Source organism: Hipposideros armiger, unplaced genomic scaffold (genome assembly GCF_001890085.2).
Source record: "Hipposideros armiger isolate ML-2016 unplaced genomic scaffold, ASM189008v1 scaffold_64, whole genome shotgun sequence".
In the NCBI taxonomy this organism is placed as follows: Eukaryota; Metazoa; Chordata; class Mammalia; order Chiroptera; family Hipposideridae; genus Hipposideros; species Hipposideros armiger.
Window position 1 is genome coordinate 630,739 of NW_017731414.1, and position 18,084 is coordinate 648,822.

Below are 18,084 nucleotides of genomic sequence, written 5' to 3' on the forward strand. Positions count from 1 at the left end.
GGCGGGGGGGGGAGGGCGTGTGACGTCACGCAGGGGCGGTGTCATCTGAAGATGGGATTAGGTCCCTCATTGGAGGCGTGCCGCGCATGTGTGATGGGCCCGCGCTCTAGAGAATTTGTTCAGCGGTTCTTCCTTCAGAGCCGGAATCTCGGGTGGGGCTCCTGGAAAAACAGGGCCCCCTGACCACTGAACTGCCAAGGGGAATGGATGAGGCAGTGGGCTCTCCGGGACATGGACGCCGCTTCTGGCCCCCATGGGTGGCTAGGACCTCCACTACCGGGGCCGGGGGGTCCCTACCGAGCGTTCCCTTCGGAGGACGCAGGTCCCCGTGGGAGATGGGGGTCATCAGTTATGGAGACACATGGAGGACTGGGGTCATGACAGCTGCATAGAGGACGGGATCCTGACCGAAGGGACCCCTGGGTTCTGGAGGATGGGGTTTATCATTGATCAGACCCCACGGGGGATGGAGGTGCCGATTCGAGGTCTCCACAAAGGACGTGGATCCTCATCGAGCCTCATTTGGACGAGGCTTGACTGATCCGTTCCTCCTGGGTGGGCTCTGTGAGTGAGGGACCCCTCCTCCCCAATGGACAGCTTCCCTGTCCAACTCACTCCACAGGGCCAGCACCCCGCTTCGCTGAGCTGAATGGGGTCGTGATGGCCCAAAGGAGAGATAAGATAGAGTAGGGGACAACCGATCGGCTGGGCTCCTAGGGACAGCACGGCTCCACGACAGCCGTTGCCCCTCCTCTCCCGTGGGGCCGGGTTGGGGGCGGTGCCTTGAGGGCGAGGGCGGGTCCAGCGGCGGGGGAGCAGTTGCTGGGCCGCGGGCGGCGGGACGCACCCAGCTGGGGGCTGGGGTGGGACCCGGCGCGAGCCATGGAGCTGCTGACCGCGCTGAGCCTGGACGAGCTTGCACTCAGTTTCTCGCGGGTGCCGCTTTTCCCCGTCTTCGACCTCAGCTACTTCATCGTCTCCATCCTCTACCTCAAGTATGAGCCAGGTGAGCTAGGGCGGGGGGCGAGGAGAAGGAAGCACAGGATCGTGGGGAGGACGGGTCCCAGGGACGGGTTCGGGGGATCATACAGGTTATGGGATCATGGGGTTCTCCCATACCGGGCGGGCAGTGGGGAGACACGAGGGAGGGCAAGGAGAGAAGCCCCCCGAGATAGTGGGGATGGGGGAGGGGAAGCAGATGAGGGCTGGAAGGAAGGGAGAGGAACGTGATAGTTCAGAGCAAAGGGAACAGGTGCTGGGGAGGGGACAGGCGGAGAAGGTCAGGGGTCCTGGGAAAAGAAGTTCGCATGAACTTGGGCAAAAGGCGCAGGTCCTGGTGAGGGCGCAGGCGGGGGGTCGGCGCTGTGGATACGGCCAGATGTCCTGGCCGCCCGCAGCCGTGACCTCCCGCCTTGCCCTTGGCGCACCGAGCGGGAGCGGCAGCTGAGTGTCTATATAAGGGCTGGTCGTGCTGGGGTCAGGTTCAGAAAAAGTGACACCGGTGCCCCCTCCCCGCTGCGGCCATGGAGAAGCTGTGCTGGATCTCCGCTCCCTGCCGGAATTCTTCCAGCCCTGGCCCGAGTCCTTTCCACTTACTGAGCAGAACCAGCTCTAGGACAGGGTGATTTAGGGTCAGCCTTCTCCCACCATCTCCAGGCCTCCATAGAGAATCAGAGGGGAAGACCCAGCTTCTAGGGTTAAAAGAAAAAAAAAATTAAATGAAGGTAAGTGGCCTCCATAGAATGTGTTCTATTTTTATACAAGGTTCACTGAATATTCTTGTTCATCTCCTAGTATTTTAATTATTCCAGCACACAAGCAAAATAAATGGACAGTAGAATTTAGCTTTAGGAGAAAGATCAATCACCCCAAAACTTTGTGACCCTTTCTCCCACTTAAATGTAAATTACCCCTATATTCTCAGAATGGAAAATTTTTTTAGATGATAAAAATAGGTGCTCGAGTATATTTAAAATTCCAGCCAAAAAGCACAAAGGAAAAAGGAGAGAATTACAGTTCTCTGACCACCCTTCCAGACCTCTCTTTGCATTTATAACCCCATAGTTACAGATGTAAATCCACGATCTTATGCAAATAGGATTATACTCTTCTTGCCAAGCTTTTTTGTTACGTTTTATTTTTGCCAGGCCAGAGGCCAGGACCTATATATTTTTTTAATCTTTTCTGAGAGCAGTTACTTTGCAAAGCTTTGTGTTATAGTAGCATGACCAAGGGGCTGTATTTCCTGTCTGGGGACGAAATCTTGGTGGTTCGGCCAGTTCCAGGGCGAGTACGGAATCCAGCACACTTTGGGAAATCTCAAACTGTGGAACAAGAGCCCCATAGGAATGTAGGACACAAGTGTCTGGAGGAAAGGGGTCTCCGGGGTGGCTGGGAGTAGGACATTCCTACTACAGTCCCAGAGTAAGTCATCTGAACTAGAAGTACTAGAGCCTGAAGGTTCCTGAAGGTTGAGAGGGTTCAGCAGTTCTCAACACTAGCTGCAAATTAGAGGCTCCTGGGCGCTCTTAACCCCCACCCCCAATTGATGCAGAATGTCTGGGGTGGGGCTCTGGCATGCTCGTATTTGAATTCTCCTCCCCCAGTGACTGCTGTCTGCTGTCAAGGTTGAGAACCCCTACCCAGTTCAACTCCCTCCTTTTGTAACTGGGGAAATAGGAAACAGAGGCTAAGCTAATTTATGCAGGCACTGCGGTCAGTTCTATGGCTGGTAGATGCTGACCTTGGGATTCCAACCCAGGTCTGACTAACCCCAAGAATCACTAGGATTACTCTGAGGTACTTGCTTCCCCTTAGGAAAGGGAGGCATTTGACTTAGCTGTTAGCCCTCCAGTTTGGTGTTCCTGCTGAGTCTCTGTAAAGGTTTCTTTTCAGAAGCCATGTATTGATTGCAGGAGCAGCTCCAGCATTTGCAGAACCCCTTGTTCAGAAATTAAGAATTTCCAGACAGTGACTGCAGAACATCAAACTGAATGTGGGGCCCTTCTGAGTGCGAGGGTCCTGGGTGATCGCATAGGTAGCACATGTGAAGCTGAGAGTAAAGCTGGCCTTCGAATAAAGAGCGGTTCTGCCTCTAGCACTGAGTAAATAGGCTGGTTACTGCATCTCCATGAGCTTCAGTTTCCTCATCTGTGAAATGGGCACATTGGTAAAAAAATAACCCTGGACTTCCTTTCCTGGCTGTTGTGAAGATTTATTGAAAACTTTGTCAGTGGTAGTATGTGTCTAAGGCACTTGGGAGAGGTACTTACACTTATTCGTAAGGCAGTGGGGAATGTGTTTCCTGGGATGCAGGCATTTTCTGGGTCAAAGTTCGGAGTGATCCTCAGGTGAACAACATCATTGTATCCCCTGGGAGCTGGTTAAGAAATACAGAATGCCAGGCCCCCCCCACACACACACACACCCCAACCAAGACGTGCTGAATCAGAATCTGCATTTGAATAAGATCCCCATAAGCACACATTTGAGAAGTGATGGACTGCAAAAGGCTGGAACTCCTTCTGGGGCAGGGGCTTTGGGTCTGACTCACCTCTAAGACCCCTAGCTCTGTGCAAGAAGAGAGGAGGAAGCAGTGGGTTTTGGCTGCATGATTGAAGGAATGATAGAATGAATGAATGACAATACTGGTTACCTTAAGCCTGACCCATCCAAACAACTTTCCAGACCAGCAGTCCTCAAATTAGACCTACCTAGGGAGCTTTTAAAAATCCTCTTGTCCAGACAGCACCCCTCCATCATTTAAATCAGTATCACTGGAGTAGCACCAGCATCAGTATTTTGGGGGTGGGGGGTGGGAATGGGGGACTGGGAAAATTGAAATATTGTTTATTTCTTATACCTTTGCCAATACAATATGTTTTATAAAGTGCTTTTATCTTACACCATTAAATGTTTTTTAAAACTTATTCTTCAGTTATAGTTGACATACAATATTATATTAGTTTCAGGTGTTTCCCAGATGAGACCCAGGTCTCTGCACCGGGGTTTCCCAACCTCAGCACTAGTGACAGTTAGGGCCAGATCATTCTCTGTGTTGGGAACCATCCTGTGCATTTCAGGATGTTTCACAGCATCCCTGGCTTCCACGCAGTGGATGCCAGTAACACACTCCATGTGACAACCAGAAATGTCCCCAGGCATTGCCAGTGTCCCAGCCATTTAACTTCAGTTGAGAACCATTGATCTAGACTGAATCTCAAACTCCAGTGCTTCCTAGGGCCAGGCAGTTGATATATGGGAAGTGATAAGCCAGCCAGGTGGGGACTGTCCCTAGGTGAGATCCAGCCATGCCTACCTATCTCCACCTGGTTGGGGCTGAAACAACCAGAACTGGTTTTTCAAGGGAAGCTGGACATGTGATTTGGCTGTTGGAACACTTTCTTTTTCTTTTTTTTAAATTAATAGACTTTATTTTTTAGAGCTATTTTAGATCCACAGTAAAATTAAGCTGAAAGTACAGTTTCACTGACCACCCCCACCACACACACACACACACATAGCCTTTCCCACTGTCAACATTCTTACCAGCGAAGTACATTCATTATGGTCAATGAACCAGTATTCTTATCATGTAAACATTATTATCATAGATTGTCACCATCATTATCAACCAGTCTATAGTTTACGTTAGGAATCTTTGGTATTATACATTTATGGATTTTGACAAATCTACAATGACATGCACCCACCATTGTAGTATCATACAGAATAGTTTCACTGCCCTAAAAATCCCCTGTGCTCTACCTATTCATCACTCTCCCGTAACCCCCACCCTGAACCCCCCTTATTCTTTTTACTGTCTCCATAGTTCTGCTTTTTCCAGAATGTTATAGAATTGGCTTCATACAGTCTCTGGCCTTTTCAGACTGGCTTTCACTCAGCAATAAAGCTCTTCCACATCTTTTTGTAACTTGATAGTTCATTTCTTTTTAGTGCTGAATAATATTCCATGCTATGGATGTACCACAGTTCAATTATTCACCTATTGAAGGACATCTTGGCTAAGGTTTGAATTTTTAAAATGCTGTGGGAGCCAAGAGCACAGTTCCTTGATCTCTGGCTTGAATTGTAAGCTTTTTGAGGGTAGGAAGCTGTTCATCCTCCAACTTCGAGAGGCAGGGACTACCAACTCCTTCTACAAGGAAGGAAACTGAGGCAGAGATCTTTACTTGAAGGCTCAGGAAAAGAGGACTTAGAGTCGGGCCGGCCAAGTGGCTCAGTTGGTTAAGAGCTCACTCAAGAGTGTGAGCTCTGAGCAACAGCGGTTCGATTCCCGGCCCGAGCTGAGCTGCTGCGGAGTTACCAACAGGTGGCAGGATGGCTCAGCTACAAAAAAAAAAAATCATCAAAAGAGGACTTAGAGTCAATGAAAGACTCTGTCAATACTCCTCCCATGTTTAGACCTCAGACTAAGTAGCACAGAACAAGGGGCAGTGTTGAAAGTGCTCTGGGGAGCCTTCTAGCACTGTCCTGCCATCCACAGACAGCACACGGACTCCTGGAGAGGGAATGTCATGGAGCCCATCACAGGCTAGAACTCGGGACCAATCAGGGTTTCCTCCTCCTTCCTCAGGCAGAGCTGATTTTTATAAATTTATCCACTAGAATTTCCACCCACAGGTACTTCCCATTTCAGTTCAGTTCCCAGAATAACTCAGATCATTGCTAAGCACTAAGCAATTTCTTTTCATCCTCACGGGCACCTTTTGAAATGAATAATCGCACTGGGGTTATTCTTGCCCAAGACAAGATCCCAAAGTTGTATGTCTAAGAAATCCCTCAGTCCCAGGCAGCACCCGCATCATACACACGAGCAAATAGAAGCTGGGAGAAGGGAGAGCTTTGGTGGTAAACCACATTCTGCTGCTTCCAGGTGCTGTCCCCAAACCAAGGAGTGTGGTCAAGGGAAGGAGCCAGGGGGACAGTTTCTCAGCCACTGCCTTGCTGTGGGTCCTGAGGGCAGGCTGTCCCTATCAGCCTTAGTCTCCCCATCGATGACAATGGGGAGACGCACCCTGTCTTTCCAGGATTCCCGGGAGGGTTTTGATAATGACAAGAAGCATAATGATAATGATGCATATTGTGTTAAGTCATCAGTACAGCTCAGTGAACGGGGTGCTCGCATTCTCTTTTGACAGCAGAGGAAACAGGCTGGAGGTTGGGAGGGGGCAGTCATTTGCAGGCCTGCTGGAGTGAGCAGCAGAGCTAAAACCCAGGCGTGTGTTAACTTTTCTACCAGGACTCATCCATGGTGCAAACACGGAGCCTGTTCTACTCCTGAAAAACCCAGGCTCCCACCCCCACTCTTGGTCCCTGGGATAGTCCCAAAGGGCATAAGAAAGACCCTGGAAAGAATTCAACCCCCGGGGGTTATTTTTAAATGCAGAGGTATCCATTTCTGCAAAACATGGGTGCCTCACCTGACCCGGTCCTGCAGGACCCACCAGCTGCTCCGAAGGATTAACTCTCAGCTGGCAGTGTTTTAAATAGACAATTCACCCCAGAGAAGAGAGCACTGTGCTCTCTTAAGTTCTGTAGGACCTTGGTAAATGCTGAGATTTTAAGACAACCTGAGGGCACGGAGAAGGTGCACATGGCACTTGTAACTCCAGGGTGAGGTTGAGGAAGGAAAATTCAATTCCAACCATCGTTAGGAGTTGGGCAAAGAAGGCATTAAGGGTTTGCACTTGACTGAAGGAAGGGCTGCAGAGAGAAAAATAGTTTGTTCAAGATCACGTGGTTAGTTGGTGGGGTTGAGGAAGAGAAAGGGAAGTGTGTTGATGGCTTCCTCTAGAACAACTTTTATTAGGCCTGCTTTTTTCTTGCCAGGCTCTGTTTATTTAAGGAGTTGATACAGATTGCTTAGAGGGAAGAGAAAACCAGGTTTTAAAATTTTTTCAATTATAGTTAACATTTAATATTATATTAGTTTCAAGTGTACATACAGCATAGTGGTTAGACATTTATATAATTTATGAAGTGATCCCCTGGGCCGGCCGAGTGGCTCAGCTGGTTAAGTGCAAGCTCTGAGCAACAGGGTCGCCTGTTCAACTCCCAGCCCAAGCTGAGCTGCCGCTGAGCTGCCAACAGGTGGCAGGATGGCTCAGCTAAAAAAATAAATAAATGAATAAATAAATGAATAAATAATTAAAGAAGGGATCCCCCTGATTAGTCTAGTACCTACCTGGCACCATACAGTTGTTACAATATTATTGACTATATTCCCTATGCTGTTCTTTACATCCCCATGACTATTTTATAACTGTTTAGGCCAATTTTCTGATTATAAAATATGGTATATGCAAGAGAATGGGTAAATAACTTACGATCTATTTCTGTGGTGGAATAGTATACAACAATAAAATGAATATTACTCTTGAAAATATGTTCAGTGAAAGAGACAAATGCAAAAGGCCATGTTATATAACTCCACCTATATGTAATATATAAGTTCTAGAACATTTTCATCACCCCAAAACGAAACCCAATCCCTCTTAACAGTCACTCCCCATCTCCCTCCCCCAGCCCCTGGCAACCACTAATCTGTTTTCTGTTTCTGTGGATTTGACTGTTCTGGACGTTTCATATAAATAGAATCACACACTGTATGGCCTTTTGTGTCTTGCTCCTTTCACTTAGCATGTTTTCAAGATTTATCCATGTTGTAGTATCTACCAAGACTTCATGCCTTTTTTAAAATTAATTTAGTTTCCAGACACTGTCAACATATCATGAGTTTCAGGTATACAATATAGTGATTAGACATTTATATACTTATGAAGTGATCACCCTGATAAGGACGTCAATCCTTTTTAAGACTGAATAATATTCCATTGTATGGATATGTCACATTTTGTATCCATTCATCATTTGATGGACACTTGGGTTGTTTCACCTTTGATAATTGTGAATAGTGCTACTGTGAACGTGGACTTTTAAGAGTCTTCTGGAACCTATTTGTGGGTTCTTGTGGATGGAACAGCCTGGAGTGCCCACTGCCTGCGGTGAGACCTCCTGTTCCTGGACCCCTGTCCACGGCCATCAGAGATGGGGCAGGGGGTAAGACCCTGACGGGGAGCTCGATACAGATTGTGGAGCCCAATACGATGAGGCATGAGAACACTCCATGTTCTCCCTGCTTACCAGCTTTTAGGGGGGCTCCTGTTTTTGCTAGTTTTGATGATTAAATATTTCAAACACACAAAATGTCACAGATACTTCTGTCCCCTCCACTCAGACTTAACGAATGTGAACATAGATTTGCTTCAGATCCTTTTTTTAAAGAAATAGAGTGACAGACACAGCCAACCCTACCCCTTCCCCTGCTTCCCTCTCTGGATATGACCACCACCCTAACATCAGTCTGTATTGTTCCCATGCCTGTGTTTTTACCTTCACCACTGTACATATATCTATGAACTACAGTGGTCCCCCCTCCCCTATCTGTGGTTTTGCTTTCTGTGGTTTCAGTTATCCGTGGTCAAACGAATTTATTCTCTCACGGGTCTGGAGGCCAGAAGTCCAAAGTCAAAGTGTCAGCAGGTTGGATCCTTCTGGAGGCTCTATGGGAGGATCCTCCCAGGCTTTTCGCTCTTGGCTGCTGGTGTGGCTGGTCATCCCTGGCATGCCTTGGCTTGTAGACATATCACTCCAGTCTCTGCCTCCGTCTTCACATGGCCTTCTGTATGAATTTCTTGTGGTTCCTGTAGCAAAGGATCACAAATTGGGTGGCTTAAAACAACAGAAATTTATTATCTCACAATTGTGGAGGCCGGAAGTCCAAAAGCAAGGTGTCAGTGAGGCCGTGCTTTCTCCAGTGGTTCTGGGATGGAAACTTTCATGCCTCTTCCTAGTTTCTGGAGGTGGCTAGCGTCCTGGGTGTTCCAGGCTTATAGCTGCATCACTTCTGTCTCTGCCTCCATGTTTACATCACCTTCTTCCTTGTGTCTCATCTCCTCTGTTTATAAGGACACAAGGTATTGGATTAGGGCCCACCCTAAAGACCCCATCTTAATTACATCTACAAAGACTCTATTTCCAAAAGAGGTTACATTCACAGGTTCCAGGGGTTAGGACATCAATATATCTTTTTTAGGGTCACAGTTCAACTCACAACACCTTCTCTGTGTCTGCTGGAATATTATTCAGCCTTAAAATGGAAGGAAATTCTGATGCCTGCTACAACATGGATGAACCTTGAGGATATTATGCTAAAGGAAATAAGCCAGTCACCAAAAGACAAATACTGTGTGATTCCACCCGCTTCCCCCGCCAGGAGCAGTGGAGCTGTCCCGGCGCCACCCCATAGCGTCCTGGCTGTGCGCCATGCTGCACTGTTTCGGGAGTTACATCCTGGCTGATCTGCTCCTTGGGGAGCCCCTGATTGACTACTTCAGCAACAACTCCAGCGTCTTGCTTGCCTCGGCCGTCTGGTAAGCATTGGCAGGCTGGCAGGGCATGGGAGAGCAGAGCAGCAGCGGGGAGGTCTGGGGGGCGGGCTGGGCAGGGGTGACCCAGCCACCAGGGAGATGGAAGGTTGGAGGAACTGGGATCCACCAGCACAATCTCCATGGCCTGAACACACCAGTCTTCATTGCCCATCTCTGTCCTGAGCCAGGCATGTGGGGGGTGGGGGTGGGAGTGGGGTTGTGGACATCGCCTCGCCTCTCCAGGGCCCTCACAGTCTGTCTCCCACTGATGCTTGGCATTCTGTTCCCGAAGGTACCTGATTTTCTTCTGCCCCCTGGACCTCTTTTACAAGTGTGTCTGCTTCCTGCCTGTGAAACTCATCTTCGTGGCCATGAAGGAGGTGGTGAGAGTCCGTAAGATTGCTGTGGGCATCCACCATGCACACCACCACTACCACCATGGGTGGTTCGTCATGATCGCCACCGGCTGGGTCAAAGGTAAACAGGACCATGACGATGACAACAAAAATTCACCCCAGTAGAGAACACCTGCTCAGTGATACATACCGAGCTCCCCTGGCTGGCACATCCATTGCTCCAGGCTAAGGGGTGTCAGCATTGCTGACAGACTCCCCATTAGCCTATATCTTTAGGGCAAATGAGAAGATTCTTCCAGAAATGTAACTGTCAAAAGTAAATAGGACAACGATGAAACAATGACAGCTGGTATCTCGAGCAGGGTTTCTCAGCTGTGGCACTAGTGACATTTGGGGCTGCATCATTCTCTGCGATGGGGGCCAACCTGTGCATGGTCGGCTGTTTAGCAGCATCTCTGGCCTCCAACTGCCAGCAGCACGCCCCATTCCCAGTTGTGACAACCAAACATGTCCCCACACATTGTCAAATGGCTCCTTGGGAGGCAAAATTACCCCAGTTGTGAACCCCTGTGCAGTGGTACATATCCGGGATCCCAGTTACACAGCTGCTCCTTTAGCAGGCATCCAAGCCTCTTTAGCTAATACATTTGGGGTAAATGGGAAGATTCTTTCTTGAAATTTAACCATTATGTCACCACGTGGGTTTCCTTATTCTCTCTTCAGGAAGCATGTACTACAGAGCAAATTCCTAAGGGGTATAGCATATCTCCCAGAGGGCAAGTGGCTTGAGAAAAATTGAGAGCTCCGAACCCTAAGGAAAGAGGCTTGGGGGTAGGGGACACTCTGGAATCCTCTTGCACAGCTCAGGGTCCTGGATTGGGGTCATCAGGACAGACGAGCCAGATTTGTCCAAGACTTGCAGGTGGGATATTAGCTCGATTCCTTCATGCTGGTTTTGCTCCAAACGTGCTGTGTGACCCTCAGCAAGACTCTGCCCACTCTGAGCCTGTTTCCCCATCTGCAACTGATCATCATACACCCCAAGCTCATTGTCCCTCTGGAGGGGACTCCAGGATCAGAGGGTCTGCTTTCTTTCAGCCAAGAAGGACAGGAAGCTGGGGGTGGCAGGCTCATTAAGCAGTCCCCTGTTTCGTAGGCTCTGGGGTCGCCCTCATGTCCAACTTTGAGCAGCTGCTCCGAGGAGTCTGGAAGCCAGAAACCAATGAGATCTTGCACATGTCTTTGTGAGTACCCGTCCTCCCCATCTGTACTTTCTGTGCTCCGGCTAGACCCTGGGTTGGATACTTCTGGTAACTTGGAGGCTTCAGCCCTGATTCTGCCTTCTAGAAGTTTCCAGGGGACATGACTGGGGGAACCCATACAGGGAACCAAAGCTCTGCCTAGGGAGCAGGAGCAGGCAGAGATGCAGGGAGATGAGACACTTGATTTGGGTTTTGAAGAGTGAATAGGAGTTTTCTGGGAAAGGAGCCACTGGACAGAGGCCAGCGCCTCTGCCAACTGTCAAGTCAGAAAAGAACAATGATTCTACCTAGTTCTGCAGGGTAGGGGTACGGAGTGTGATGGGGAGCATGGGGCATGAAGTGTGGGTGGGGAGTGTGGCAGGAGTTAAGTGGGGGAATGGTGGGAAGGGCCAGATGGCAACATCCAGAACCCCAAACTGCATTTAGCCTAATACACTTTTAAAAGATCTTACAGGCTAGGTCTAATTAAATTTTCTCCCAATCTATAATAAGTAAAACTATAGTGGAGCTGTGCAAATGGCCCCTGTTTCTCCCAGCGTCCATGTGTGACTATATGCATTGACTATGGCCAACCAGCAAACTCCCCCAAGCCCTGGTGTCCAGGGTTTTTATTGGGGCTCAGTCACACAGACTTAGTTGACTGCCTGGGCGACCTCAGCCTCCAACCTCTCCAGAGGTCAAGCTGATACCGCATGGCCCAAGACCCTCACCCTAAATCACACTATTACTATCTGGTGTAATCCCAAGACCCCAAGTAAACAAAGACCCTCTATCAGGCAGGGCATCCCTGGGGCTTAGAGAGCGTCTCCCAGGAGCCAGAGACATAGGCCAGATCTCTCTTTGGGCCAAGTTAACCCTTTACTGCATAAAGAGACGCCACCTCCTCTGTACCATATAGGCATTTTCCCATTTTCCACCCAGAAGCTGGATGGGAGCTGGGGCCGACTGGGGGCAGGCAGAGAAGGGGGTTTGGGACAGGGTACACAGGCCTGAGTTATACAGTGCCTCCTGGTAACCATGTCTGCCCCTGCCAGCCCCACCAAGGCCAGCCTATACGGAGCCATACTCTTCACCCTCCAGCAGACGCGCTGGCTCCCAGTGTCCAAAGCCACTCTCATCTTTATCTTCACCATGTTCATGGTGTCCTGTAAGGTAAGCTTTCCTGTCCTGATCCATGCCCATGCCCACCTCCCAGGCTGGGAGGCTTGGACTCACAGCCTTGGGTGTCCAGGAACAGCTCTAAGTGGGAATAGGGGGTGGGAGCTTGCCAGTAGGTCCGTGCATGGAGGAGGGTCTGAGAAGGGCAGATTCCAGCAGGTGGGGATGGGAGTGAGGGAACAAGTCCTTCTGGGCAGAGGCCCAGCCTGGGCAAAGGCCGAGAGGTGGGCAGGAGTGTGTGGGGTCTGTTTGGGGCTTTGTGGAAAGCAGAGGGACAAGATGCAGGGAAGGCACCCCCTCAGGATGCTGGAGACTCAGACTATACCAGAAATGGTGCTGGTCTGATCGTCAGTCCTCGAGTTGGGGTCACCCCACCCCCAGGAGGGGTCTTGAAGAGCTGTGCTCGCCTCCCTCCCTGTGAAGCTGGGACGCTCCACTGCTGGATCTGGGAGGTGACCACAGGCCATCGAAAGGGAGTGAGCGACTCCAGGCCAAGCATAGCTCCTCCCTGAGCCCAGGTGTGGGAGTACTTCTGGGGAGAGGGTGACCAAACATCCCGGTGAGCCCAGCACTGTCTGAGCTTTAGCACCAAAGTCCTGCATCCCGGGAAGCCGGAACAGTTGGTCACCCTTCTGGGGATGTGTGAAACCAGAGGGGTGGGTCTGGGCTACCTCTGACCCTGACCTGGCTGACCTTCTCTCCCCTCTCCTTCCCTTCCCTCTTTGCTTTCTGCCTTGGTCTCCCTCCGGCTCTTTCGCTGTCTCCCTGTCCCCTCACCACCCCACCTCAGGTGTTTCTGACAGCCACCCACTCCCACAGCTCCCCTTTTGATGTTATGGAGGGCTACATCTGCCCTGTCCTGTTTGGGACAGCCTTAGGGGGTGAACATCACCACAACAACCACGGAGGAGCCCATGGAGGGTCCCACGGGGGCAGTGGGCCTGGCTCCCCACACTCAGCTATGGCGGCCAAGTCCAAGGAGGAGCTGAGCGAGGGCTCCAGGAAGAAGAAGACCAAGAAGGCGGATTAGGGGGCAGCCCAAGGGGCCTGTGGGGTGCTGGAGAAAAGACCCAGACCCAGAACCCTCAGAGCCACACCAGTGGTGGGGGAGGTGTCCTGGGCTCAACTCTCCCCTCTCTAGGCCTCAACTTCTCTGTCTGCAAACTGAGGCCATCAGCCCCCTCTCCAGGGCTGATGTGAGGGGTTAGATGAGACATGGGCGTGAAAGGCATTTGTAGGAATGGGGCTCCCTCTCTGCCGGGCTCCTGTAGAGTCACAGATTTTGGGAGGGTAGGCCACAGAATCCTGGCAGTGGTCCCAGCCAGAAGCCCTGGCAGTTATGTTCTTGGTTCTGTTATTTCCTCTCTGAAATTAAGTTTTGACTCCAAAAGAATTTCAAGCCGTGTTGAGACTCATTCACTTGAGGGATGATTCCTAATTACCTCCTGCAAGGCAGCTGCTATGATTTCCACATCTTCCTGCCAACTCCTCCTGGGCGTCCCTAGGCAAGGTGCCTCCTTCTCTGAGTCTTGTATTCCCCATCTGTACGGTGGGGACCCCGGCCTTCCTCTGCACACAAGGGCTGATATGAGGCGGACGTGAACTAGCCTTATAAGCTCAGAAGCACCATGCAGTCAGGAGGAGAGGCCATGACAGGTGTTCACTGTGCTTGAAAACAGCTTTGCATTTTAGATCATTTGTGTTTGTGGACCGGAGAACCCTACAAGTTACCTGGCACAAAGGAGGCCTTCAGTAGACATGTCTAGGCCAGACTTGAGAGCTTGGAGGGTGGGAAAGGCTTGTTCTGATCCTTGGCTTCAGGCTGCCCCCAAACCAAAGAAGTATAGCTGGCTGGGTGGGGGTTCCAATGTCCAGCTCTGTTCAGGGGCTCCAAGTACTTGCTGTTGGTCCCTGAAAGCATCAGGCCTTTCTCATGCTGCCATCCTTCATTGCTGCTCACTCAGTCACTCAACAAACATGCTGCTGCCTACTGTGTACTGAGCCTTGTGCTGCTGTGGGTGGGCTGGGAACTTGCTTCCGGGTGAGCTAGGGGGATGGTAGCTGAGGGCCCCATCCAGCCACCTCCATCTCAATCTAGGTCACCAGGATATCCGAGAGGGGTGGGTGGGTTGAAAATGGCCAGTGCTAGGTGGGTTTTTGGCCTAGACCAGGCTGGCTTGAGGCTGCCGTCTGTCTGCAGCTGTGTTGAGATCGGTGTGAAGTTGGTGGGATCCCAGGTGTTGCCCAGCTGTTGGGAAAGTGCCTTGATCCGGTGATGCCTGGGAGCTGGGTGGGTCCTGAGGCTGTAAGGCCCTGAATTCATCCTCTTGCATGTCCATCAAAGCTCGGCATGAAGGTTCAGCAAATAAATGTTGTGAGAGAGCCCTGTTGGCTTGTCTGATTCATTCCTGCTTTTTCGGCCTCAGGACACAGTGGGGGTCTGTGTCATTAGAGATACTCAGAGGGGAATGAGGCTTGTGGCAGCCCCTGATCGTCAGTGGGAGATGGTGGCTGTAAGTAGGGTCTGTGGGATTTGGGGTTAAGCAGACATGGGTTTGAATCCTTCCTCTGCCACGGACAAGTCATGGGGCCTCTCCTTTTCCAAGGCTGTTTGGGGGAAAAGGAGGTGATGATTATCACTGCCTTTCAAAGTTGGCGGAAGGATTAATGGGGCAGTTGAGATTTGCAGCTAAGAGTCTGTGCAGGATCTTGTTAATAGAATGAAAGCCAAGCCACAGATTGGGAGAAAATCTTAGAAATCACACATCTGATAAAAGATTGTATCCAGAATATATAAAGAATTCTCAAAACTCAATAATAGAACAAACAGCCCAATTTTAAAATGAAAAAGGATTTGAATGGATACTTTGCCATAAAGAATATATTGATGGCATAGAAATAAGCACACAAAGAGACACTCAGCATCCTTGGCTATCAGGGAAATGGGTAGGAAGGTACCACTTCACATCCATGAGGATGGCTAAAATTAAGATGGACCATACCAAGTGCTGAAGAGGATGTGGAGCAACTGAAACTCAACACTACGGGCAGAAATATAAAACGGTGCAGCCACTTTGGAAGACAATTTGGCAGTTTCTTAAAAAGTTAAACATGCACTCACCATATGACCCAGCCATTCCACTCTTGGATATTTGCCCAAAAGAAATGAAAGTATGTGTCCACACAAAGGCGTACACAATGTTCATAGCAGCTTTGTAACCAACTGGAAACAAATGCCCATCAAAAGTGAAAGGATGAATAACTACCCTATTCTTGGAATACTGCTCAACAATAAAAAGGAACTAAATGCAACAGCATGAATGACCCTCAAATGCATCATGATGGGTGAAAAAAGCCACGCAAAAGAGAATGCATAGTGTCTGAGTCCCATTATATAACATTCTAGAAAAGGCAAATTCATCTCTAGTAGTAGAAAGCTCAGCAATGGGTGCTTGAGGAGAGGGGCCAGTGGGAGGCATGGCAAAACAGCACAAAGGAACTGGGTGATGGGTGTGTTCACCACCCTGATTGTGATGCTAGCTTTATGGTCTATATAGGAGGTCTGACAATTAAGTTTGCAACCCTGTTGCAACAATGTTGCTAACTTTTATTTTTTTTAGCATCGGAGGGATTCTTTATTATGACTTTGTACCAACTGGACAAACAGTTAACCATGTTTACTCTTTCTTTGGAAGTGCTGAAAAGGCAGCAAGAAAAAGACGACCTGAACTTTTCACCCATAATTCATGGCTCTTGCATCACGACAATGTACCAGCTCACACAGCACTGTCTGTGAGGGAGTTTTTAGCCAGTAAACAAATAACTATTGGAACACCCCCCTAACTCAACTGATCTGGTCCCTAATGACTTCTTTCTTTACCTGAAGATAAAGGAAATATTGAAAGGAAGATATTTTGATGATATTCAGGACATCAAGGGTAATACAATGATATCAAGGGTAATACTATGATGGCCATTCCAGAAAAAGAGTTTCAAAATTGCTTTGAAGTGTGGACTAGGCATAGCTTAGTGGTGCATAGCTTCCCAAGGCGAGTACTTCAAAGGTGACTAGTGATATTCAGCAATGAGGTATGTAGCACTTTTTCTAGGATGAATTCAGGAACTTAACTGTCTGTACATGTCACAATGTATCAAATTTTATATTTTAATAGACACTTTACTGTGTGTCTGTAGTACATCAATAAAGCTGTAATAAAAGTTCAGTAAGGAAAGAAAAAGCAAAAGACTAGGCAAAAGATTTGAACAGACAGTTCGCCAAAGAAAATATATGGGTGGCAAGTAATCACAGGAAATACACATTAAAAGCACAATGAAATGCCACTGCATGTCTGTCATGGGGTGAATTGTGTTACCCTCAAATTTTACATATTGAAGTTCTAATCCCTAGTACTTCAGAATGTAACCATATTTGGGGATAGGGTCTTTAAATAAATGATTAGGTTAAAAGGTCTTTAGGGTGGCCCCTAATTCAATATGATTAGTGTCCTTATACAGCGGTTCTCAGCCTATACGACCAAGTGGGTGCGTCGTAAAAAAAATCTACAACAATGAGCACAAAAAGAAGCACGAAAAAGTGGGAAATGCAAGTAAAAAAAATCTACAACCACTGTATAAGATGCACCCAGTTTTTAGACCCCAAATTTTTCGAAAAAGGGTGCATCCTATACATGGGGAAATACGGTAACAATATCAGGTGCTGCTAAGGATTTGGAGTAACTGGAACACTCACATAGTGCTGGTAAAAAACAGTTGGGCAGTTTCTTATAAAATTGAACATCACCATAAAACCATACAACCAATACAATCCCATTCCTAAGTGAAACAAACTCATATTCACACAAGAAATGTTTAAAGGAAGCTGATTTTGTTAATTGCCCCAAACTGGAAACATCCCCAAAGCCCATCAGCTAGTGAGTGGGTGAACATCATACAATGATCCTGTCATACAATGGATTACTGCTCAGCAATGAAAAGGAACAGACTTCTGAGACAGCAACATGGATAAATCTCAAATGCATTTGCCAAGTGAAAGAAGCCAGACTCGCAACATCCTGTGGGGCCCTATTTATAGGATGCTTTAGGAAAGACAAAGTTAGAAGTACAGAGAACAAATCAGTGAGTGCCAGGGGCTGGGGGTGGAAGGAGGGATTGTCTGCAAAGGGACCAGGGGAATTTGGGAAGGATGACAGAACTGATCTGTATCTTAACTGTGGTGGGGAATCCACAATTCTACGTCTTTGTCAAAACTCACAGAACTAGGGCGGCCGGGTGGCTCAGTTGGTTAAGAGTGCGAGCTCTGAGCAACAGGGTTGCCAGTTCGATTCCCACATGGGCCAGGGAGCTGCGCCCTCTGCTACTAAATTGAAGACAAGAACTTGAGCTGATCTGCCACTGAGCTGCCGGTAGGCGGCCGGGTGGCTCAGTTGGTTAGAGCACATGCTCTTAACAAGAAGGTTGCTGGTTCAACTCCCACATGGGATGGTGGGCTGTGCTCCTCCCCCCCCCCACCCCGCCCCTGCAACTAAGATTGAAAATGGTGGCTGGACTTGGAGCTGAGCTGTGCCCTCCACAACTAAGATTGAAGGACAACAACTTGACTTGGAGCTGATGGGTCCTGGGTAAAACCACACACACTGTTCCCCAATAAAGTTAAAAAAAAAAAGAAGAACTTTGAAGAAACAAAACAAAACAAAAAAACCCCCCGAACTATATGCTGAGAATTCTACAGAAATCCAAAAAGAAAAGGAAAACAGATTAGGTTTCCAAGCTTCGTACACCTGTTCGCATCCTGGCTTTTCACCTGCGAAGTGTGTGGCGTTGGGCAGGTCACTGGTC

General features: G+C 48.7%; 1 protein-coding gene across 1 annotated transcript; it reads left to right on the forward strand.

Annotated features, from left to right (window-relative positions):
• Window positions 1-797: 797 nt before the first annotated feature.
• TMEM38A (transmembrane protein 38A) lies at window positions 798-14,616 on the forward strand. The gene is made up of 6 exons (XM_019642049.1): window positions 798-1,006; window positions 9,299-9,455; window positions 9,745-9,929; window positions 10,965-11,052; window positions 12,105-12,222; window positions 13,019-14,616. The coding sequence occupies exons 1-6, from the start codon at window positions 883-885 to the stop codon at window positions 13,256-13,258; spliced, it is 912 nt and encodes a 303-aa protein (XP_019497594.1). The 5' UTR covers window positions 798-882; the 3' UTR covers window positions 13,259-14,616.
• The last annotated feature ends 3,468 nt before the right edge of the window (window positions 14,617-18,084 follow it).